The following is a 26,919-nucleotide window of genomic DNA, read 5'->3' as shown; positions in this document are numbered from 1 at the left end:
CTCCTTTCAAATCGTAAGACACCTCTCATAGGTGCTACCTTTAGGAACACCTTGTCCCCTACCTCAAATTCATGATCCTTCCGCCTCACATCTGCATAACTCTTCTGCCTACTCTGAGCAGTATGCATGCGTGATCTAATCTTCTGTATCGCTTCGTTAGTAGACTGAACTAACTCAGGACCCATCAATCTCTGCTCACCCACCTCACCCCAGCAAACCGGGGATCTACAACATTTGCCGTACAAGGCCTCAAATGGTGTCATGCCAATAGTAGCCTGATAACTGTTATTATAAGCAAATTCCATCAAATGTAAGTGGGAGTCCAAGCTACCTGGAAATTCCAATGCACACGCTCGCAACATATCCTCTAAAACTTGGTTCAGACGCTCAGTCTGACCGTCAGTCTGTGGATGGAAAGCTGTACTAAAGTCTAACCTCGTGCCCATAGCAGTCTGCAAACCCTTCCAGAATTTGGAAGTGAAACGGGCATCTCTATCAGAAACAATCGACACTGGCACTCCATGTAATCTCACTATCTCCGACATGTACAGCTGTGCCCACTTACTAGCAGTATAGGTGGATTTACCCGGAACGAAGTGCGCTGATTTGGTAAGCCTGTCCACCACAACCCAAATCACTGTAAAGCCCTTCAGAGTTCTCGGCAGTCCTGTAATGAAATCCATGGACACATTTTCCCACTTCCATTCCGGTATGCTCAAGGGTTGTAATAAACCCGCTGGTTTCTGCCTTGGTACCTTAACCTGCTGACACACCAAGCATTTACTAACAAATTCTGCTACCTCACTCTTCATGTTACGCCACCAATAAACCCGCTTCAGGTCCTGATACATCTTCGTACTACCTGGGTGCATGGAAAATGGGGAACTGTGAGCCTCAGATAATAATTCTGTCTTAACCGCACTATCTGACGGCACACAGAGGCGTCTCTCAAACAAAAGTCCACCATCAGAGGATAATGAGAACTCAACCGCTTGCCCTGCCTCTGCTAGGCCACGTTTCTCAACCAAGTAAGGATCGTTACCCTGAGCATCAATGATCCTTTGCCTCAAAGTCGACTGTACCGTCAACTGGGCTAACTGCATAGTGACTGCCCCCACTGACACTGCAATCTCAGCCCGCTCGAGATCCCGATGCAATGGGGCCTGTCGGGTAATAAGTGCTGCTGAATGTGATACCTTTCTACTAAGAGCATCAGCTACCACATTTGCCTTGCCTGGATGATACAGTATCTCACAATCGTAATCCTTCACTAACTCAAGCCACCTTCGCTGTCTCATATTCAATTCTTTCTGAGTAAAGAAGTATTTCAAGCTCTTATGATCCGTGAATATCTGTATCTTTTCACCATATAAGTAATGCCTCCATATTTTCAAAGCAAAAACCACCGCTGCCAACTCTAAATCATGTGTAGGGTAGTTCTGCTCATGACTCTTCAACTGACGAGACGCATAAGCGACCACCTTACCCTATTGCATCAAAACACAACCCAAACCCTTCTTGGAAGCATCACTATAAATCACAAAACTGCCAGAACCATCAGGTACAGTAAGAACCGGTGCGGTAACTAGCTTCTGTTTAAGGTTCTGGAAACTGTCCTCACATGCCTTGCTCCAAACAAAAGGAGCTCCCTTCCTGGTCAACTGAGTAAGAGGAGTAGCTATACGAGAAAAGTTCTCCACAAACCGTCGATAATAACCTGCTAAACCCAGAAAGCTACGAACCTCACTGACTATGGAAGGTCGGGTCCAACCGGTGACTGCCTCTATCTTAGCTGGATCCACAGAGACTCCAGCCTTAGAAACCACGTGGCCCAGAAAGGACACCTGCTTCAGCCAAAACTCGCATTTCGAGAACTTTGCATACAACTTATTATCCCGAAGTGTTTGCAAAACTATACGTAAATGCTCCTCATGTTCGGCCTCCGTCTTGGAGTATATCAAGATATCATCAATAAACACGATCACAAAAGTATCTAGGAACTCCCTAAACACTCTGTTCATCAAGTCCATAAACACTGCCGGAGCATTCGTCAAACCAAAAGACATCACAATAAACTCGTAGTGTCCATATCTGGAACGAAATGCTGTCTTCGGTACATCACCATCCTTAATCCTCAGCTGATGGTATCCCGACCGAAGATCAATCTTAGAGAACACTGTGGCTCCCTGTAACTGGTCAAATAGATCGTCGATCCTGGGCAAGGGATATCTGTTCTTTACGGTTACCTTGTTCAACTCCCTATAGTCAATGCATAGACGCATCGACCCATCCTTCTTCTTAACAAATAAAACTGGCGCACCCCAAGGTGACACGCTCGGTCGAATGAATCCCTTATCAAGCAATTCTTGTAACTGCACCTTTAATTCTTTCAGCTCTGCGGGGGCCATCCTATAAGGGGCTCTGGATATAGGAACCGTGCCCGACTCCAACTCTATGGCAAACTCAACCTCTCTGTGCGGAGGTAACCCCGGAAGTTCTTTAGGAAAGACATCCGGATAGTCCCTCACCACCGGTTCTGATGACAGGGATACATCGACCTCTCTAGTATCCACCACGCTCGCTAAGATACCCCAAGTACCCTGACTGAGCAGTTTACTGGCCCTGATGGCTGAGATTACCTGAGGCAACGACCTTGACCCTCCTCCCTTAAATTTAAAACTGGCCATCGAGGGAGGGTTAAACGTTACCTCCTTACGGGAAAAATCTATGCTGGCGTGGTTAGCGGCGTGACGGCTGGGAACGGAGAAGAAGAAGATGGAATTCGAAAGAGAAGGGAGGGGCGCGCGCGAATACGTTTAGGGTTTTCTTCTTATTTTTTTTAAAAAATATTATATATATATATATATATATATTAACTTTTAATAATTATAAATAATAATAATAATATATAAAATATTATTATATATATATATTAACTTTTAATAATTAATTAATAATAATAATAATAATACTAATAATAATAATAATAAAAGATAATATTAATATTAAATTATATATAAAGATTATAATAAATAATAATAATAATAATAATAATATAATTACTATTATATTATTATTATATAAATTTACAAATATAAATTTCAGAATTTCAGAAATTAATCCAAAATTTAAAATTCCCGAAAAATTATATAAAACGATAAAAGTTTACCTCGAAAATTCGGGTCATTACAATATTAATTTGAGCAAGGGATAAGTAAAGATAACCTTAAAATCCTAAAAGGTAAAAGGAGGTTTAACTAAATTAAAAAAGAAAAAAAAAAAGAAAGAAAAAAGAAAAGAAAGGAAATGTTAAATTAGAATTGAGGGTTATTATGGAATGGAGATTAAAGTAGAGAAAGGGGAAGTGTGAGTATAAATAAGAGGGCATTGTGTTTTATTCCAATTCCAAGTTGGTTTTCGTTGGCTTCCTCTGCTCTTCAAAGAATAACCACCTCCTAAAGATATACCCAACCCTTCTTCCCTCTTTCATTTTCCTCTCTCTTTCTCTGATTTCATTCTCTTCTATCCTGGAGGAGCTTCCTTTTCTGATCCCTCAGATCATGTAACGGAGGTTCCTTCACCTCTTCTTTTCATATCACATCATTCATCTTTCTTTTTCTTTTTCATTTTTCCTTTAATATTACAAGAGAGAAACCCCTTCCATTCACCTCTCTCTCTTCTTCCCCAAATCCTACTCCATGACCGTTCAAGGTAGAATGCACATTCTTCTTTTCATTCTCCTTCTTTTCTGTTTTCTGTTTTTTTTTTTTTTCTTTTTTATATATAATTTTGATGTCTTCATATTCCCGTTTCAGTTGAGATTAAAGATCAAAGAGATCAAATTCCACAACCTGAAATGGAAATTGGTAATTTCTCCTCTTTTTTTCATTTGTTTTATTATCTTTTTAATATTATTTGTCCAAATAAAAAATTGATTGGATTTGTGAAAAATCAGGGGAGATTGGGAAAAGAAAAAAAGAAATGGAAGAAACAGAGGAAGGAGAAGAAGGAATGAAAGTGAAGGGCGAGGAAGAATTTGTGTGCGATGAAAACTCGCCGAGGGGTGTGTTTGAGATTCCGATTGTGGGGACAGATTCGGACCAGAGCGAAAGCAGCAGCGGCGGCGGAGGAGACGTCGAAGGCACTCTGTCAGTGCCGGAGAAGGCGCTGTTACCGGCGGCTCTTCTCCAAGAGGTCGGTGGAATTCCATGGAAGGCGATGATAGGGTGCATAAAGAAGAAATCGGTTTGGAGATTCTCCACCATTCCGTTACTGGCTGCCAGCTATGAGATTTCTAGGAAGAATTTTAAGAGGAAATTGGCTCGGATTAGGAGCGCCGATGAGGGTATCACCAGCGATGATATTCCCTTTTGTAAACCTTCGTGGAGGAACTATGGCTTCTCCGAGCTCTCCGCTGCTACCAACAATTTCAGCCCAGGTATTCATTTCCTAATTTCAATCTACTTTTATTTTTCGAATTATAAATTTTGTTTATATAATATATATTTGGAAATAAATTTAGTTATAGTATATTTATAGCCTTAACTCTTTTTTTTTTTTTTTTTTTTTCATTTTTTCACTAATACCTTTTCTATAACAATATTTTCAAGTTAGTTTGGACTTATTGGACAAATTGATAACGACTTTTCTTTTCTTTTTCTTTTTTCTTTGTTGTTCTTGTTTTGGTTTTCATATTAATCACATTGTCATATGACAAAACTTTTTCTTTTAAAATATACATTTGAGATGATCGTAGCCTTTGCCCAAACATCACGCTTTTTAAATCAATTTTAGAAATATATTACTTTTAAAAAACACTAGCTGCATAAATAACATTTAAGCTAAAAATAATAAAATACATACCACACTAATAAAATAATCGCACAGTATAATAATAAAATAATTGCATATAGCACAAAGTTAATGAATGACTTAAAATAATACGTGCAACCACCATTTTAAACGCTTCTTCTCGAATTTCTCAAATTAAAATTTCACTAATGGTTGCTATCACTATTGATAATAGCTTTCAATTTAAGAAATGACTATTTTGCACACTTATTCTCGATTTTCTCATATAAAACTATCAGTTGCTATCAATTTTTATCATTGATGTGTTTTTTTTCCAGTTTCTCAAATCGAAAGCTATCGTTAATTGTAATTATCAGTGATGGAAATTGATAACTACTATAAGTTGTTAGTGTAAGTTGCAATCAACGATAACTTTCAATTTGAGAAATGTGCTACCAATTATTGTTATTGATAGCAACATCAATAATAACTTCTATGGATGATAGTTACTTAACGATAGAATTGTTTAAAAATTTGTCAGCTGAATGTTCAATATTGCTATTTAACAAATATTTTATTCTTATACTATATTTTTAGTTTATTCTTTAAATTGTGCTATTTGGTATAATTTTTCTTTTAAACTGGAATTCTTTTTTCTCAATCTTTTTCCACTTTAATTTCACTAATGACTTATCTACACGTGGCATTTTGGCTTACTCTTAGAAATCTCTAATAAGATCAGCGTCGTGCCTGGTTCATTGGAAAGTTATTCCGTTTATAATGTTTTGTCTCCATTGTAACCTACAAAGTGTACAAATGGCTGGTTATGTTTATGGACTAAATGGCTCCTTTATTTTCGTTTTTTATTATTTATTTATTTATTTATTCTTTTTCTTATTAACTTTACCTCCAAAACAAACAACCTCTACTTAATCAGCTTTTACAATTCAATCTTGCTCTACAAATTTGAGTCAATATTGCTTTCGTTTTTTTCCTTCCCGCCAGTCATGGCATATTGTCTGTTGTTTTGTTCTAATTTTTCTGACAAGTATTTTAGCTCCATGAAGTCTCTGTCTCATTATCAGAGATTGAGTGAGCAAGACCACGGTAGACTTTCTTTTCCCCTTCTCAATGGAAAAGCTACTTTACTTTTTGACTAAGGTAGGGTGGGTGCTCCAAATTTCTAACCAAATATAAATTAAATATGTTCCAGATCGGTCATAATCCAACAGTTAGGTAAGTGGTATAAAACTAAGTGTAGTTAAAAGATACATTTAAGTATTTATTCGGTTACAATTAGAAGAGTACAAGATCTTGATTATATTCATTTTTTCTTCGATGTAACAATGATAGCTGTTTGCTCAATCTTGCACCATAAAGGAAGCTCATTTAAGTATGTATTAAAAAAATTTGACAAATGAGGTTATGCAACTTTAATTATTGCATTATTGGTTTAAGTCTCTTTCAATTCCCAATTGGTATAAGTTTGAATAATTTACGTAGGTTGGTTCAACATCTACGATAGTTAATTAGTACATGTAGTTGGTAATTTAACTGAAATTTGGTCAGCACCCTATCGCCATATGTGGCTTTGAAAGTCAACGGCGTCCCAGGACTTTTTATTGAATATTCAATTTCAATTCATAAATATCAAACTTGGCCCATTCCTTTTTTTCCCCCTTTCTTTTTTCACTATTTGCACCTTTCATAATCAAATAAAGATCCAACCACTTTTCACACTCAACTGTAACAATGCTTTGATTGCCTTTATGATTCTAAATTCCTAACTGTATGCTTCAAACTATTTTAGAAAACTTGCTTGGAAAAGGAGGGCAAGCAGAGGTTTACAAAGGCTGTTTATCCGACGGTAAAATCGTGGCGGTTAAGAGACTTATGAAAAAGGAGAAGGAAAACGAAGAAAGAACTGCTGATTTTTTATCAGAACTTGGAATTATTGCCCATATAAACCACCCGAATGCTGCACGGTTGCTCGGGTTCGGAATTGAAAGTGGGCTCTACCTTGTCCTTGAATTCATTCCTCATGGCAGCTTTGCCTCGGCCCTTTTTGGTTCGTCACTCTCTCATAAGTATCGTATTATAATCTCACTAATCGAATGCTATCAAGATGCAATGATAGTATTCATTCAAATGAACAAATTAGGAATGTTCTAGCAATGTATGTTTTAACACTAGTTGTGAGTTGAAAAATGAAATTGGACAAGGGAAACAGAGTTTCTAAAAAAGCTGTATTATGAAGGAAAAAGATAGATATTTTTGGCTAATGAAGGCAATGATTTGAATCAGGTGCGGAATCTCTGGAATGGAATATAAGATTTAAGGTGGCTCTTGGTGTAGCAGAAGGACTAAACTATCTTCATTGTGAATGTCCGAGGCGCATCATTCATAGAGATATCAAAGCTTCTAACATTTTGCTGGCTGAAAACTACGAACCACTAGTAAGTAGTCATGCTTTTATCCAGCTGGAGCATCGAGAAGTTTTGGGCAGCTTTTTTCCATAATAATGAATTCCTTTTCTTTCCTGGCAGATCTCTGATTTTGGATTAGCAAAGTGGCTGCCTGAAAATTGGGCTCACCATGTTGTCTTCCCCATCGAGGGTACATTTGGGTGAGTTTAATACGACTACGCGATTCAACTCATTACTATAACTGTACTAACAATTTTGAGACCTTTAAATTGGTCACAGATACTTGGCTCCAGAGTACTTTATGCATGGAATTGTCGATGAGAAGACCGATGTTTTCGCTTTTGGTGTTTTGTTGCTTGAGCTAATAACTGGCCGCCGTGCAGTTGATTCAAGTCGACAAAGTCTTGTGATTTGGGTATGATTTGTAGCTCCATAGCTAATTTAAGTACTGACATCTATGTTTAAGCATCTTAGTACGTTAGTGTTTGAATGGTTCCTACGTTGTATGCTTAGAAAAGGTTTGAATTTTGCAGGCAAAGCCATTACTTGATAACAACAGCTTCAAGGAATTAACAGATCCAAAGTTAGGAGACGACTACGATCAAACTGAGATGAGACGAACCATGTTAGCAGCTTCAATGTGCATTAACCATTCGTCATCGATGCGTCCACATATGAACAGGGTAAGGGGGAATGGTTTCATGGAATGGATATCTCCTTTTATATCACTTTCTGCGTGTTCTCAGTCATTTATCTCACTTAAGTTGTGTGTTGGTGGGAATGTAGGTAGTACAGCTGCTGAAGGGAGAAGATGGGCCATTAGATCAGTTAAAACATAAGTCGATGGACGGGGATCGATCGTTCCTTTTGGAAGCCTGCGACCTCGAAGATTACACAAATAATACGAGCTACCTGAACGACCTTAGTCGTCACAGGGAACTCGTTTTGGAGTAAAGCCTTACGTTTGTGTGCTTCTTCTATTCCATTCCGAGACAGAACTTGGTTGTTTGTGTTGAAAGTTATATGAAATGATGCCTATGCACTTGTGTCAAAGGCTGAGATAATGTTCACACAAGTCAATGTTACTTTTATGGCTCTGTTATATGCCTCTTCTAGGGCTCTTCTTTTTGTCAAACGCATAGATCATTATAGAAGGGCCGCTTAAATATTATATACACATATGTATGCGCATTTTCATTGGCATAAGAGAAACAGAAATTGTATATTGCATTATATGGTTTGTGATACCCTTATGTTATTTTTAAGTATCTTTTTCCTAGTACAAATAGGGTTAAGGAATTAGGAATGGAAAGTCTAGTTCTTAACACACAATTTGTACGTGAGTTGAGCTATGTTTTAGTTTTCAAGTTGATTGAAAAAGTAGACATGCGTGAAATCAAATCTAAAAACACTTTAGTTGCATCTAACAATTTAAAAATTAATATATCCTACCCTATTTAATTAAAATAACATGCACTATCCTATTGCTGTCAACGTCTCATGTAACCACATAGCCCACTAGAGTTAGTGGGATTATCCAACAAAATGTTGGATTTTTTCACTAACTTTTGTCAAAGGACAAAATTGTTTTTTCACTATTCTAGTCAAAGTTAAGTCAAGCATTTTGGCTTTTTGCCATTTTTTTGTCCTTAACTAATTTCGACCTCTCGTTTTTTAACAACTTTAACCATTTCCATCATTTTTGAGCTTCTAAATATGAATCCACATTCATAATCTTGGTACTCAAATCACATTTAAACATTAAGTTTTATCTCTTAAATGATAACCGATAGTTATATAATATATACTTATTGATTTTCTTTCCTTTACTAATTCAAAATATTCGAATTAAACCAACATACAACTCTAAGTTTAATCCATATGAGCTAGTTGGGAACCTAATGGACGTATAGGTCATGGGCTTTAACAATTTGAGATTACTGGCTAAAATCTTTTAGATTGGGCTAATAAGTATTCGTTAACTAATGGGTCATTCCACTGAAGTTTCGTAGTTGCACTCCCCTCCTTGTTGATATATTTGTGTCCATCCAATATAACCATGATTAGTAAGTTAATCCTTCACAAATTGTTCATAATCTCGACTGGGTCAACATATCGTTTTACCTCCGAGATTACATTTTGTTCCTTAAGTTCCACTGAACCTCTAACGAAAAATTGGTTTAAGGTCCAACCCATAAACCGAATCCCTTTCGAGGTAATAAGAGGGTAGGACCCTTTGTTTAAGACTTGGATTCAGTGCACAAGGAAACGACCTATCTACTAACCCTATAACGGGTAAGAGTGAATTCCATCTTACACCCCACCCAATTTTACCCTTAAAATAAGAGGCTTATTGGGCCAGCACTAATGAGCCACCCTCACCTATGCAGATCTAAGGATAGTCACATGTGAACAGGAGTTCATAGTTGACAACTTGTATAAATACAAGTTATTATAGCCTTTTATGTAAAATAAGGAAGTCTAAATGCATGAAAATAGAAGAAAATAAGGAAAAAAAATAGGCAATTTGATGAACTTATGAATAACATGACACGAAAGAGTCTTATCCCTGTTTTACTACGTTTTAGAGCTCTTATCACAGGATTTTTAGACAAAAGAAGTGAAGCTCGACAAAATAATGTTACGCGAGAAGATGCGTCCAACCAATGTGAGAAGAAAGAAGCAAGCTAGGCATTTAAGGCACTAGCAAACAAAGTTGGGTGGTAAGAAATTTAGAGAAAGGACAAAAGAACGTCTGCGTGGTGCTGTTATAGCTTTTCAAAGGCATGAATGGCGCGTGGCATCCTATAAACATCAACTCTCGCCTATAAATAGATCCTCTCACTTTAGAACAAGGTGTGTAAAAATTTGGTCGAGGGGCAAGTGCATACATCATTCATCCTCTTCTTTTTCTTGAGTTTAGGTAAGAGCTTAGAGCAAAAGAGAGAGAGTTCTTCCCTCTCATCAGTAGGCAAAAATCAGAGCCACGGAGTATAAAAAACCATACTTTGAGGCTTAGCAGTTAACACCTTATTCTATCTTTCATTTTGTATTTACATTATTTTGTATTGGAATATGTACTTCATGGCTGAGAAGTCTAAAGCTATTTTATTCAGTGCATTGCACTTTTCGTTTCATTCTTCCATATTTCTTCTTCTTACTTTCTTTGATCTATCTGGTTAGCATGCTAGTCATAAAATGTGTTTTAATGCTTAGAGAATCATAGTATCTGTGTTTTAAGTTTTGCTGAGTTAAGAGCAGACGTCAAGAACATTATATAGTCGAGAGAAGAACAATGGGTTTGATTGTAATCATTTGACAAATGAGAGCTTGCAATTAGCTACATGATTGGCAAGAAGGTTGGAGCAATACAGCTTTATCACCAAGTTTATCCTTCACATTCATTACAGAAATGATAATGTATGTGGCGTAAGTAGTGAGAGGTTGCTCATCTTAATCAAGGAGAAACAACTTAGAATACTTATAAAATGATTAAGGTATAAATCATAGTTTAACTTTGTATATTGGATCCCGAGAGGCGAGTAAGTATGATGAAAGCACCGAGAAGCAACTCGCCTTAATTCAGAGTTAAAGTATGCTTTGTATCGCCTTGAATCGTTAAGCTATGCTTTGTATTGCCTTGAATCGTTAAGCACAATTTATTGCATTTAGATAATTAGACTATTTCTTCATCGTCATGCCTATATTGAGTTCGCAATTCATTTTTCCATTTTGCCATGTCTGAAGGAATGAAATTCCCAAAGCGGAAGCGTATGAACGTCGTGCAAGTGAAATTCAATTTGTAAAACCAATAAATTAAAAAAAAACAATAAACAAAATAAGCATGCTTCTCATGGAGGAAAAGGTGAAAATAAACTAACCTTTGTAGAACGTAAATAATTCTTCTTCCAAGCTTTCAAGACACCACAAAATCTTCCTTGTTATTCTCCAAGTAAAGAATCACAGAGAGTTGTGGGTTCCTGTAATTTTGGTGAGGGAAGAAATTTTGAGAGAATTCTGTTTCCTTTGGAATACAAAGAGATCGACAAGATAGTGCTTAAAAAAATCCCTCTTTTTCTTTTTAAAACAAATCTTATCAATGATATGGAGGGGGAAGTTATCAATAACTTCCTCCCTCTTTTCCACGTAGAATATTAATTAAATTAAATTAAGTCAATATAAATTTAATTAATATATATTATATCTCATATAATATAACCAATGGTTTAGATCTCTCATATAATCTATAGTTCTAATATGAATCGAATCCATATTAATTTTGACCTATAGTTTATTTATGAATCTTATTCATATTATTATTATTATTTGAATTATATTCAAATATTAACTTCTCTCATAAAAACTTTACATTATAATGTATCAAATATATTATATTAATTGTATCATATACAATTTATTCTCTTTAATCAATTTGAACAATTCAAATTAAACCAAAATAAATTTGATTCTCATTTATCCTTATTGAGCTAACAAGGGGACCTTATGGACTTACAGATTGAAGCTCCAATGAAATGAGATTAATTAATTAAACTCTTTAATTAAATTAATTTATATTCATTAACTATTAGTCATTCCACTAAAGACTAATAGTTGCACTCTTCTTACTGTAGATATATTTTTTTGTGTCCATTAGATATAACCAATCAACAGTGCAATGATCCTTCACAAATTGCTCGTGAGTACAACTAGGCCAAAAATTATCGTTTTGTCTCTGTAATTACATCTAACTCCTTAAGTACCACTGATTCATCTAATGAACAATAATTATAGTCCTACTATAACTAAACTCCTCTCAGGCCAAGAGAAGGTGTGGCGCCACATTGTCCAAGACCTGAAATCAACCCTTAAGAGAGCAATTTCTCTACTTACTTTATCTATATAGAAGGAGTGAATTCCTTCTTGTGTAGCTGTGTTCCTAGCTCTCAATCAGATGAATCCCCAAAATGGTAGGCATATTGAGTCATCTACATAGACCACTCTCACCCATACAAATCAAAGAATCTTCTTCATAGGCAGGAGTTCAGAACTCACTCAAGATTCAAGTCAAGTCACCTATAGTCATCCTGGTGAAATGTAGTCTCAACTAGTAACGGTGATAATAAGAGAGACTATTCATTTCATGGTCTGGTCTTATACAAACTCTTTGTATAGAATACCCCCGCTCTAATGTCTCGACATGAATGATTAGGATCAAATCATTTATAGCACTTTAAAACAATTGTAACAACTACAAAACAAACCGTATTCGTAGTGTCACCAGGATAAAGTATCCAGCCTTATCCATTTACTACAGACCATTTAGGTTATCACTTAAATATGATCCACTTATATGTCTCCACATACATGTTTAGGTTACAAAAGATAACCTTGGATGTTAGTTTATTGGTTTTGTGGGTTAATGCAACTGAATGTCAAATAAAATAAAACACTTTATTTTTTTTAGATAAATAAAAAGTTTGTATAATATATATAATTACAAACTACAAGACCACGAAATTTAGGGCATCAACCCCAACAATGTCCACCTTGCACCGCCAAGAGCATCTTAGTGTAAATATTTATAATAGATATATACTATTTATATCATTTAATATATAGCTTATCCTGCATGAGTTAGTCATGCAATAGGATAGCTTAGAAGCTTAAATTTCATGTGTTCGACCCTGGACTTACCAAGAAACCTCTCTTCGCTTACACTTGGACGATAGAAAGGAAAACTTGCACAATAATGTATATCTTATGCGATTTAGTAACACATGAATAGGAGTACACCTTTTAACGTATAACCTATTTAGTCATCATCCAATTGCTCAATTAGAGCTTATCATGTCTAATCTATGAACATAATTCTTGTATAAATTGAACATACATGATCACAAGCAAGGCTTAGTATTAAGATTAAGTTACCTAGATCATCAATAAACAAAATTGTCAATTTTAAGTAATAAACGATGTTATAATGTAACATGTTACTATATTATGGTTCTGTCGACAACAAGAACAATTTATGATCACATAGGATGCCTCCACTTTCATGTCTCTACAAGAACAATTTAGGATCACATTGTTTATACTAACTACAAAGCAAGTTGCATCCATAATGTCCTCAGAATAAGGTGCCCAACCTTATTCATATACTATAAACCGTTTAGGCTTTATACTTGACTTGATTCATGTTTATGTCTCTACATAAAATTCAAGTCATTGCAAGATAGCCTTGGGACCTTAGTTTATTGGATTCAAGATTATAGACATGCATAAACCACCATCGTTTATACAACACTACATGATCGTTTGTGACTAACAACCTAAAGATCGTTTGACATAAGTACACGATCGTTTGACATATTACCATGAAGTAAAACGTAGAAAGGGTTAAGGCGAAGTGGGGACCATGTGTAGAGGCTAAGTACACGTGTTGTAAGTAATTGTAATCAATTCGCATTTATTAAACCGTCAACAAGAACAAAAAAAACTTTTCCATATCCGTCCAATCATCTTCCTTTGGAACACCTTCTATAAAAAAAAGAGTTACTTTATGTAACGCCCCAACAAATTTAGATTTTTCATTTTATTATCTTAAGTGTGGTTATAGAAATTTTGAATTATCGTACGGACCTCAGTCGCAACCCCAAGCCGATCACGTGGAGCCCCGCCGGTCCATCGTCCGTCCCCGCGCCAGCCGTCGTGTCTGAGTCGAGGGTTGCGAAGCCGCGCAGCCCAGCCACTCGTCGCGCTCCGTTGAATAGCTGCCCGCGACCGAACGAAGCGTCGGCCAACCCGCGCTCTCCAACCGTCGCCCTTCGCGGATCGGAAGCTGATCCACCCCACCGGCCGCTCTCAAACGAAACGTCTGTCGAACCGCGCCTCCTCCGCCTGCAAGTCATCGTCGAGCGCTGCAAAAGCCAGCCGCCGCCCGATCCCAGAAACGCGACTCGCACGCCCGTGCCTCCACCATCGCGTGCAGACGACCCGACCAGCGACCCGAGCCGCCCCTCTTTGCGTTGAGCCGCACGCGCGCCGCGTGTTCTGCCTAAGCGTGAGCCGCGCCTTCTGCCCAAGTCGAGCCGTGCCTTCTGCCCAAGAATGAGTCGTGCCTTCTGCCCAAGCCGAGTCGATCCCTGCTTTTCCAGCCGAGCCGCCAAACCCCTTTTAAACCACCTAGCTTTTTCCGGTCCTTTGCACCTATTTTGGTAAGTCAAATGGGTTTTTAGCATACCCAGCCAAGACTTGAATTTTAACCTAAATAATTTAATTTGAACTAAATTAAATTATTTCTCTTAAGGAACATCTTGGACCAATTGACTTTGGAGCGTTGGATTTCTTCAGTAAGGGCTCAAGCGTTGCAACCTCGACCTAGGGTAAGTCATCTCAACTACATTTTTGGGTCTTGGGTTGTTTGGTGAGTTAATTATGAAATTTGGCGTTATTATACATTTAGGACCTCGCTGCTTGGAAAGCGCATTTCTCTTGCTGTTAGGACTCGTCGAGCGAATCTTCAGGTAAAAGATTTCTACTACTAGCTCTACGACTAGAATCATGAGACCGCATGCATTCCTAGTTATGCACTTGAGGACTAGAATGCATAACAATATGATAATTAATGAGGGCATGATGTGACTGATGACGTGAGTTGATATGATAACATGGTTTAATGTGATGATGGCTGGTTATGGCTTTATGTTTGGACATTGTGATAAAATGTGATATGATGATTAGACTGATATGATTACATGATGATGTTATGTATATGTATACTATGGTTAGGGTACCTGTTAGCTTATTAGAGTCGTACCTGCATGGGTGTCCTTCGGGATCACCACCTATTTAGGACTGCGTAGTCCGACGGAACTGCCAGTCTAGCATGGATATAGATATGATTCGAGTGATTCGACGGGATCCTCGCAGCCCGATTGTCTTAGTGTTTCCTCCGGGTTTGCTACAGACCAGTATGTCCTAGGTGCTCCCTCGGGACACCAAAGACCAGATTTCCGTTCCTATGGGAGCACATGTTGCACGTGTTCGGGAACGTGCCAGTTATTGGGTACCATTTTCAGGACTCTAATAGGAAGTTAACAGGCACCTAGTGGGACTAGTAGTGGGTCCCTTACTGAGTATTTTATACTCACTCTTTCCATGTCACATTTTCAGGTAGAGGCCGGGGTAAGGGCAAGGACAAGTTGGCGAACGACCAGAAGTGACCGAGGCGAGCCATAGGGATTTCTGCTTCCGCTTTACACCACGTTTAAATATTTAGTACTTGAGTTTTTATTTTTATTTATTTACTATTTCATTTCTTTAAAAGTAGATAGGGTCCGAGTAGGATTTTAATATTTGTTTACATTTCGCACATTACCCTGATTTGGGTTTTATAAATAAAATTCTGAGGTTTTATTCATTTTAGTCAAACTTTATAACTTTAATTATGTTATTTACATTTAGTAATAACTTCGGCTCAATATAAGGAGTTGAGTCGTTACACTTTACATTTTGTTTGAAAATCGTTTGAATCTTATTATGAAAATCGTTTACTTATATAAAAAATCGTTTATACAACACTAAATGATCGTTTATAGTTCATAAGCAATGATAAGATTTTTAAACATTCATAAACATCCTTTGATTTGACTACACAATTGTTTAACATATAATACTTGATCGTTTCGATTTAGTAGAAGGATTGGGTAGGCTTAGCAACAAGATCATTTACATTCATATCAGATATCGCTTGGATTACAGTCAAATCTAGATTATTGTATGAGGTTGATCGATCGTTTACCCGTATCGTGTAGTTAGTGAGAGAGATTTCAGTTATAAAATTAAAAGAATTAAGGCCACGTGGCGTATATGTGTAGAGTTTAGGATTTGTGGGTGAAAAAGGTAAATACGTATTTATTAACCTGTTAGCGAGTACAACGCAAAAAAAAAAAAAAAAATCTCTTCCTTTTTCGTCTCTTCATCTTCCTTTAAAATCCCTTCTCACAAACCATTATATTTTAGGGTTTTCAAACTTTTCGATAAAATTTTCCTCTCAAACTTTTAATCTCAAAATTTTTGTTGTTCTCACAAAATGAAGTTCAAAATGCTGAGATTTATGGTGCTGTTTCGACAAAGAACAATAAGGTCCAAAAGAAAAAGGAAAAAACATGCAAGTTATGAATCTCCATAAAAGACTATGGTATGCTCTTATTAACTTCCTTTATGAGAGAATCTGCTTCTCCTTTATCTTCGGCTGTCTAAAAACCGTGATGGTGATTTCGAAGATATTTTCATAAATATGGCAAGCTCTTACATGTCAAGTTTAGCCGACTCTGGAGCTTCGGTACAAAGCACATAACATTTACATGTAAAGCATGTATAGTTTTACATGTTTCGTAAAATTGGCATCCTTTTATTCACCCAAACTGTGATGGTGATTCCGAAATTGTTTTGAAAAGACTATGGAAATCTCTTATATAATTCCTACATTCTAAAATTTCTAGATCCTGCCAGGAGAAATGCAAAGTTGGCTTCATAACAGATCTCGGCTTCAATCTACAAAGGTCATTTCAGAACTTGTAGACAAGTGCTCAACGAACTCCGATATTTTTGAACAAATTGGTTGGACAATTTTAGCATGGTCAAGATGATGGAAAAAACAATAAAGCACTAGAGACATGCAACAGTGGAATTTAAAGGATCATGCTTTACTCTATATGCATCTAAACGATTTAGAAGTTAACATGCATCTACTATGTGATGGACTTAAACGAAAAGCCAAAAGGTAAACGATGTTCTTACCTTTGTAGTTCTGAACTTCTTCTTTAATCCAACGCTTCTTTGCCTGAATATCACGAACAAGGACAACCACCAAGCTGACCTACTATGCTCAGGATCAAGAACGAAGTTGTGGGACTAGGTTATGCAAAGAGAATTTTAGAAAGAGATGGGGACTGAATTGTTTAGGTATTTTTCAGAGAAAACCTCATTCTTTTTCTCATTCAATAATAAGAAGTTTTATATGAAACTTACATGCAAATTGCATGTAAATTATTTCATATCTTATCAACACCTAATCAATTCATTAACTCTTTATTGAAATTAGTGGCTTCAAATTCAAAATAATCTGCCACATTTCCCATTGACCGTTAATTAATAAAGTAATTAGTCAAAGGGACATTTTGATCATTTGACCAACTTAAGTCAAAGTCAAATTGACTTTGACTTTTCTTAGTCAAAAGTCAACTTTTTGACTTTTTACTAATTTTCCCGTTTTGACTAATTCTAATCTCCTGAGTATGAATCCGTATTCATTTTTCTAAAATTCAAATCATATTTGAATATAAATCCGGTCAAAGTTCAAAGTTAAAAGTCAACATGTTGACTTTTACAACTTTGACCGTTTCTAAACTTTTCAAGCTTTTAAATATGAATCTATATTCATATTTATTTAAATCATATTTAAACATAAAGCTTAAAGTTTATATCTACCGACTTCTATCTAATATATTTGTCAGTTTCTCTCTCTTTTCTTAATGCGAACAATTCGAATTACTTCGACATACTTGTTCTTAGTTGAATCCCTATGTGCTAGTAGGAGAACCTAATGGACCTATAGATCATGGGCTCCAACGATTCGAGATTAATTGGCTAAAATCTTTTAGACCAAAGTTAATCAACATTCGTTAACTAAAGAGTCATTCCACTAAAGACTTTTAGTTGCACTCCTCTCACTATAGATATATTTCTGTCCACCTGATATAACGATGATGAGTAAGTCGATCCTTCATAGGTTGTTCGTAATCTCGGTTGGGTCAAAATATCGTTTTACCCCCGAGACTACATCTTGTTCCTTAAGACCCACTATTGAACAATTGGTTTAAGGTTCAACTTATAAACCTGAATCCTTCTCGAACCAATGAGAAGGTGAGGCCCCTTGTTCAAGACATGAATTCAGTCCTTAAGGGAACAACCTATCTACTATCTCAGAAGTGAGTAGGAGTGAATTCCATCTTGCACCCTATGTCCCTAGCTATCCACTCGATCTTACCCCTGAAATGGAAGGCTTATTGTGCCAGCGATGTTGAGCTGTCTCACCTATACAAATCGAAGGATACTACCGAATGAACAGAAGTTCATAGTTAGCTCAGGATTAAGATCAATATACATAAGTCATCATAAATGAAATAGTCAGTTTACAGTTTACGGTGTTATAACTAAAAGTGACTATTTCGTGGTTCCAGTCTTATGCAAACCATTTACATAGGACGCCCTCACTCCCATTTCTCTACATGAACGATTTAGGATTACATCGTTTGTACTAACTACGAAGCGGGCCACATCCATAATGTTTATCGAGAATAAGACGCCTAACCTTATTCATACACTATAGACCATTTGGGCTATTAACTTGAACTTAATCCATGTTTATGTCTCTACATAAAGTTCAAGTATATATGACAAACTAGTAAATAGCCTCGGGACCTTAATTTATTGGTTTTATGATTATAGCATTCAATAATAAATTATATTGAATCAAATAACAAAGTACGAATTTTAGGACACAAATTCCACCAAAAGATTCATTGCAAAACTGGTAGACAAGAGGTCCAAAACTCCGGTGTTCTTTAATCAAATAGTTGTACGATTTTTGGATGGTGAAAATTATAAACACATTCTGGTTTAATATTTACATTTTATAAATGTCCACTTTACATGTTCTGTAACATTTACATATAATGGAAAGTTAGTTTGAGGAAGGAAGATAACATTTACATGTAATAACGTTTACCATCAATGTATAAGAACTTTTCAAAACTTCTCTAGTTTCTACTTCTTAAACTTTTACATTTAATCGTTTTGGATTCACTTCGAGATTGTTTAAATTTTATATTATCATCGCTGAGATGTTGTAGAACGATCGTTTAATATAATTGACGTTATCGATTAGATATTGTCGAACGATCATTTAAAATAATTAACATTATTGCTTGAATGTTGGAACGATCGCTTAAAATAATTAACTTTATCGTTTATATCTTCAAAAAACATTATGTGAACATTCTGTAAATAGAAACTTTCATTTATACAACTCTACAAGATCGTTTATATACAACAACCTTATTGTTTATAGATTGAAGATCGTTTGGGTTTATTATCAAATATTTTGATAACATAAACGATTGTTTGTGAAGTACTATGAGATCATTTATCATTAAAAACATAATCTTTTATAGTTTATGTATAATAACAAGATCATTTAAACATACCCAATAACATTTCTAAGTACACGATTGTATAACACATACAATCATCAAGTAAAACAATCATTTAGGATTTAAGATATAATGTTTATCTTATTATTCGATTTGTGAAATTATTCAGTTTATGTAATTAACGTTAATGTCGGTTTTTAAAATATACCTTTAATGTCGATTTTTAAAATGTGGATCTTTAATGTCGGTTTTAAACCGACATTAAAGCTTCATCTTTGATGTCGGTTTAAAACCGACATTAAAGATCCGCATTTTAAAAACCGACATTAAAGATTCGTGTTCATTTTTTTAACCGACATTAAAGGCCAGATTTCTTCTAGTGAACGGTCGTTTAACATTTTGTGAAAAATTTGTGAAAAGGGTAAATACGCGTGTTTATGGGTGGAAAAGGATAATTAGCCATGTTGAAAAATTTAGGGTTTGTCAAAAGGATAAATACATGTGTTGTACGATTACGTAACTACACGATCATTTAACATTGATTACAACCATGTAAAGCATATAACAGGATCGTTTACCTTTATTAGCACGATCGTGTAGGTATTTCTACTAGAGAGTAGCGCCACGTGGAAAGCATCTTTGAGTTAAGGCTTTGTGGCTAATAATGGTCAATAAGCATGTTAAAAACAATCAATTCGCATTTATTATCACAAAATAACTCTTCCTTTTTCGTCTTTTCATCTTCTTTTAAAACTCTTCTCACATACCATTACATTTAGGATTTCTAAACTTTTCGTCTCGAACATTTTTCTCTCAAACCTCTCTTCATTCTGAGAAAATAAAGTCTAAATGTTGCAATTCAAGATGGTGCTATTTGCATAAAGAAGGATAAAATCAAGAAGAAAAAGGAAAAGACGTGCAAGTTGCTTTAAAAAATGTCTACAAAAGACTATGGTATATGCTCTTATCAACTTTCCTAGATTCCAAAGCATCGTCCCATCCAAGTTAAAAGTAGGGAATTTTAGAAAATGTGCTATTTAGCTCATGAAGGGGAAGAAGAAGAAGAAACACCTATAAAAAGAAGAAGTAGTAGCCATTGAGGCAACTAGTGTATGCTAGGATATGCTAGTGTGCCATAAGTGACAGATTCTAGTAATCTTAGATATCGTGAATCAAATTTTCAAATATTTTGTCACACCCCCCTCCCGGACTACCTGCTACCTTAGACCGAAAGATGGCGTGAAGCCGACGAACAACGCTTTTCTGTACCTGTATCTGTCGACTCTGCTTAAAACTTTCATGTGATGAACTTGCCAATCTAGTATATAAACTATTGTACATGCCACAAAACACAGCGGATCCTAGGCTAGTCAAACACAGCTAGTCAAACACATACATGAAGTGTACCTCAAAATTTACCGATTTCACGAGTAAACCTAAAGACACCTTAATCAAAATATAACCAACAAAATTTACACAACTACAGCTCCTAAAGCTTATACAAATTGTGGAGTATCTATAACATACAAGGGTGTATATACACCACAACACAACAGACTCTATGCCCAACTCAAAACACGTACTGGCAATCGATAATGAAGCTTCCGCAGACTAAGGTAGTCTATCAGGCACCGGGAAGTCGATCTCTACCTGGAAAATGGGTAAAACATTTTGGAAAGAGTGAGCTATGAAGCTCAGTGAGTGACTCAGTTTAAAACTATGAATTTAAAGATAAGAGCACGTGAAAACTTTACACATATAAATCTGTTTATATAAGTCGCAAATGTAAATGTGTAGTAGTAAGAATAGTTTCCTTAAATACTCAGCATGTTCATCATTGAAATCTAGCAAAGCATATCAAGTATATCGAAGCATTTTAACTAACATGACGAATCTACGTTGTGTAGGGTACACCTAGTACAACAACGTTTACAAGCACTACGATGTAGTGGGGCCCGCCCAGCACTCACGACAGCATCGTTGTTACGGAGTACACTCAACGTCAACAACGGAATCTAACCAGTGTGCACACGGTAATCTCTAGCCTCAGGCTCAAGATCTCAGTCATGTAGTTAATGAAAATTTCATAAATCATCTTTAAATATTAAAACATGCCTGCTTATATATTTTACACAAAGCTCGAACTTTACTCAGCTCTTTCGTGGAAAATTGTAGTTCTTAAAACAAAACTTCATACTAATTCATGCTTTGCTTAAAATATTGTGGTTTAAATACTTTCCAAATATTTAATATCTACGTGCTAGCATAAATTTCTTTAAGAAATCTAGTCTCCAAATGTATACTTGAAAATAGTCATGAAATTCAAATACTTTTCATGGCTTCGTAAATAAACATTTATCGCATTCAATCATAATAACAATTATGGAAAATATTTCAAAGTTGGTTTTGTCACTCACAGTCTTGGGCTAGATCCTTGGTCTATAAGCTCGGTTTAATTCTTCTCGGCCTGCCAACAACCCAACCGGGTATTAAAACTCTAAACATTCTGGTTTCCTAAAGATATACATAACATGTCGCACCAAAGATGACGCTCACGAAAACAAAGCTTAAGAAATAAAATCCTATTTCAACAATTCTCTAAAATTTCCAGATTTCTAACATAAACTTCAAAGGACTATAACTTTCTCAATACTTAACCAAAATGAGTGTTCTTTATATCAAAATCTTCATTTTGAGATCCTCTAAAACTACCTGAAGACATATAAATCTGATTCCCCGTGCATAAACACATATAACCCTCAAAACAGAACCACTTCCAGAATCACGCGCACACGACCTCTTTAACTTGTCCCTACAATTTAACTGACTTTTAGTCGTTTTTGGTTTACAATTTCTTCATGAAAGTTGTAGTAAATTGCATAAGCTTTCCAACCATACCAAATAGAGATTCTAACTCCACCGATACACTCTGAAATACAAGAAAAACCAGAGACCTCCTGATTTCGAGTGAAAACCAACTGCCCTAGTTTCTTCATCAAAAAGCACCAAATGAATATCCGAATTTGCTCCAACGTTCTTCATAAAGTTTGTTTAAAAATGAGTTAACTTTCAGTAAATGTAAAGCTCACCTCTTAATTCCTTTTGAAGAGTTCAAACCGAATTAAAAACCAGTGATGTGCAGAATGAACTAAAATTCAGCCATTGATACACTTTGCTTGAGTTCTCCTCCTTTTCTTCAACCTAAAAATTCTAGTAAAATTTCTCTTCTTCTTCCAAACTCTCTCTTAGAAGTTTTCTGCAAATTGAAGAAGGAAAAAAAAAGAAAAAAAAATGGAACTTGGATGTCTTCAAAATCTTGGCGGTGAAGGGAAGAGAAGAAGAAGAAGAAGAAAAGAAAAAATGAAATTTTCTTCTCCTTTTCTTCTTTTTATCCTTTCTTTTCTTTCTTTTCTTTACTTTATTTAATAAAACTATTTAATATATATATATATATATATATATATATATATATATATATATATATATATATACACTTAATTTCCATTTTCTTTTTCTTTTTTTTTCTTTACACATTTAAAGAAATTAAACCAATAAAATATCGGGTTTACATATTTAATGTGAAAAGACTTGTTGAGTGTGAAGACTTCTTAAGTGTAAAGACCTTCTTTTTGAAGCTTTTCAATTTCTAAAAAAGGGAATGAATGCTAAATGTTTATTACAGTGAATGCAAGCTTACAAAGCTTTGTGAAAATAATGTACAAGAGTTTTTTAGAATTTCTCCGTTTTATACTTGTTTAACTTGTGCAACATTATCGCTTTCGTGTTGTAAAACGATCATTTAAAAGAATTAGCATTATTGCTTATATGTTTTAAACGATGCTTTAAAGTAACTAACATTATCGATTGAGGGTCTAATGTTAATCTTTTACATGTATTCAAATATCATTTTGACTTAAATAAACAATCGCGTAGATTAATCAGTATGATCATTTTGATATTATTGGGAGATCTTACCTGACGATCATTTTGAGTGTATCGTTTACATAGAACAATGGGATCATTTACATCTTTTAAAAGATCGTTTCGACTTAATTACACGATCGTTTATATATATATTAAACAGTAAGAGTAAATGATCGTTTACACATGTAGTTTAAAAATACACGCTGGCATGTTAATGAATGCGATTTGACATTTTAAAAAAGCACTCGAATTTACAATATTGCCCCTTCTTCGTTTTCCGTCACTTCACAATATACAAACGCACTGATCACTTAGCTTTCGTCTGAAAGATTTCCTATTTCATTACTCCTTTTCTCTCAAACGTCCATTTTTCTCTTCAACGTCAAAAGGTATGTTTCAGTATAACTCTAAATTTTCGTCTTCTTTATATTTCAAACGTTTCCACTTCTGTCTTGAACACTATCATTCTATTATTAAATTCTTATTCTCAAGCGTTTCAGATTCATTTAAACTTTTATTCTAGAGATTGTTAAATGTTTTAATGTATCATTCCTTGTCGATTAATTGTACTACGAACGTCTTTCTATTTGGATTAAACGATCTGTTACATCAAGTAAACAATACTTTAACCTAAACTAGATGATCGTGTATATTGGATTGAACGATACATTATATAGTCTAAACGATGTTTAGTGCTTACATATTAATTTTAGGGTTTAAGGTTTAGTGTTTCATAAACGATTGTATACATAACGAAAATATATTATGATCATTACTTTTAGGATGGCTGTACCGAGCGAGAAATACTTTCCTGTCACTATCTCATGTCAAATGCACAAGATTGACAATCTTATTAAGGATAAACTGACCAAGGAACATCCAGATGTTCCACAAAAAAAAAATTTGGTCAATTACTGAATGTTAACATGGTCTTCAACGACCAGTTAATCCATCATTTCTTACTGAGGCAGATACTTGAAGAAGCCAACACAAATGGATTCTATTTTTCTGTTTTGGGGAAAAATGTCCATTTCACTCAAAATGAATTCAACATCATAACCAGGTTGTGGCCAACCAATGTAACATTGGATAAAAATTATGACAATAAGCACCTACAAAGCCTCATATTCGGATCATAAAAGAAAAAAATAATAACGTGCTTAGAAGTTGAGGAAATTTTAAAAAATTTTGACTTTACGAAGGATGATTATGTTGTAAAGGTTGCCTTAGCCATTTTTATTGAAATTGTCATGGTTAGGAAGGATAAAAAAATGCAAATTGATATAGATGTTTTGGGAATAGTAGTCAATGAAGAAATTTTTAAGAACTTTGATTGGTCAACAACTTTCTTCTACACTCGTTTGCTGAAGCAGCTTGAAAACAATTCTACAAGGAAAAAAAGAAGCATATGAGTTAAAGAATGCAAGAAGTTCAAAAGTAGTGGCATACTACAACGTCAAAGGCTACGTACTTTCTTTTTCAGTGATTTTAATTTGTTTCTACACTTTAGTTAAATACAAACTAAACATCAAAGATTAACATATTTGTTTGACTGTTTTAGATGTGGGCTAATGAAACACTCTCAACTGCAAGTGAGCACCTAGCCACAGAAAACAATAAAAGATCAATCCCTAGAATATTAAGGTGGAATTGTACATAAGTTCCATCGTACAAAATGTTGTAGAAAAACATATTCGACAACAAAAATGTAAGTAAAAGTTGTCAGCGATCATTTAAAAAACTTACACAATCGTTTACATTTTAAACGTGATCGATCTTGTATCATTTTATACACGATCGTTTACTAGCTTAGTTTGATATACAATATATTAACAATTCTTTGGTTATCACATTGCAGACTATTGTTCAACCTAAACTGAAGCTATCGACCCAAGAGAAAGCTTTCATGGAGAGTCGAATTCGAGGGAATAATAACACGAAAATTGAGGAAGATGAATACATGCTAGATATTAACAGCAATGATACCAATACTCTTGCTGATACTATGAACAATCAATCATTGGATCACAATGACTTGAATAACTTGCGATCAACCTCATCTCCACTGCTTCAATACAATCAAAATGTTAGTGGGTTTAATTCTGCTGTGCAACCATCACCACGAAGAAAAGAAAGACAAATAGTGGTTGACCAATCTGAAACACATCCAATAACCAACAAGAAACGTTCTAGATCCAATGACAAACCGAAACAAAGTCATTCGAAATCCTACAAGAAACTAAGAAATTACATCATGAAGTTCGTAAGGATTTATCCACGTTAAGTTCTATAGTCTATAGGATGGATGATGCCATTAGAAAGCTGTTTGAAATGAAGCACATGCTGGAGAGATTGGTCCATGTAAACTTTGGTTTAAGAAAGTATTTCGTTTATTGGTTGTTTAAATAAACAATCGTTTAATTGAAATATCTGATTACCTATCACATTTCAACGATCGCTTATCACAGTTACACGATCATTTAGATAGGATGCCTAATCATTTGCTTTCGTATACATGATCGTTTAATTTTATTTTCATTTTTAAAATTTTAGTTTTAGAAAGTATTTCGTTTATTAGTTGTTTAAATAAACAATCGCTTAACTTATCACCTATCACATTTTAACGATTGCTTATCATAATTACACGATCGTTTAGATAGGATACATCATTGTTTGCTTTGGTATACACGATCATTTAGAAATCATTTTTTTAATTTTTATTTATTTATTAGAATCAGAATCAGAATCAACGGAATGATGATACTGATCACTTCCAAGATGATCTTCATGATGATTTTAATCTCAACAATATGAACAAAAATAATGATCATTAGAATAAAGAAGATATGATCAGCAATGAGCAACCATATGTTGAAGAACAAAATATTCAAGAACTCACCGTGGAAACTCAAAGGTTAACATTTTATTCATTATTTACTGATTTAGAATTTTCATCAATATAAATAAGTAACAGTTGTATTTTTTTCTCATTTTGTTTAGGAAACAAAAAAGAACATCACCTAAAAATCAAGAGAAATTAGATAGTGATATTAGCATATACGGCAGTGATGCAAACTTGCTATTAATATAAGCAATATATCAGATAATATGAATGCTAAAAGTCAGAAAGAAAAACACTAGCCAGAAATGATTACTACTTTTCCACTTATAAACCAACAACTTTCACTTTGTGAGATACTACCATCAAGTACTCTCAAAGATCTTGCATTAGCTCCATTGGAACAAATTTTAAACATTCAGGAAGTGCCACCATCAATTTCAATTGTAAATGAAGAATGTCAACTGATATGTATACACAACTATGGAATCCTTTGAATTGAGAGTTTGTTTCTTATCTAATATTATGCATTGTAGGAAATACAAAAACACTGATCAAGCAGTTACTTTGGTTGAGATATAAAAAGAAAACGAACAAGTAACTGAGGAACAAAGTCTAACAATTGGCAACGTGCAGCAATCTACTTCAGTTGAAAAAATAGAATCTCAATTGGTATGTATACACAACAACTGTGTAGTTATTTTAATTAAGGGTTTATTTCTTA

At 35.0% G+C, this 26,919-nt stretch overlaps 1 protein-coding gene and 1 long non-coding RNA gene across 2 annotated transcripts; one reads left to right on the top strand and one right to left on the bottom strand.

Annotated features, from left to right (window-relative positions):
- The first annotated feature begins 3,401 nt into the window (after positions 1-3,401).
- Positions 3,402-8,482, top strand: LOC103491853 (receptor-like cytosolic serine/threonine-protein kinase RBK1). Its single transcript, XM_008451970.3, has 9 exons — positions 3,402-3,711; positions 3,816-3,866; positions 3,956-4,438; positions 6,602-6,859; positions 7,096-7,247; positions 7,338-7,417; positions 7,497-7,632; positions 7,751-7,900; positions 8,004-8,482. The coding sequence occupies exons 1-9, from the start codon at positions 3,699-3,701 to the stop codon at positions 8,169-8,171; spliced, it is 1,491 nt and encodes a 496-aa protein (XP_008450192.2). The 5' UTR covers positions 3,402-3,698; the 3' UTR covers positions 8,172-8,482.
- A 12,255-nt stretch (positions 8,483-20,737) lies between these two features.
- On the bottom strand, positions 20,738-22,740 carry LOC127149766 (uncharacterized). The gene is made up of 4 exons (XR_007821432.1): positions 22,522-22,740; positions 22,331-22,415; positions 22,145-22,244; positions 20,738-21,082 (listed from the first exon to the last, which is right to left on the bottom strand). It is a non-coding gene; the product is annotated as an uncharacterized LOC127149766 (long non-coding RNA).
- Positions 22,741-26,919: the final 4,179 nt, after the last annotated feature.

Source organism: Cucumis melo, chromosome 6 (assembly GCF_025177605.1).
Source record: "Cucumis melo cultivar AY chromosome 6, USDA_Cmelo_AY_1.0, whole genome shotgun sequence".
Lineage (NCBI taxonomy): Eukaryota > Viridiplantae > Streptophyta > Magnoliopsida > Cucurbitales > Cucurbitaceae > Cucumis > Cucumis melo.
This window is presented reverse-complemented; position numbering and strand designations above follow the sequence as displayed.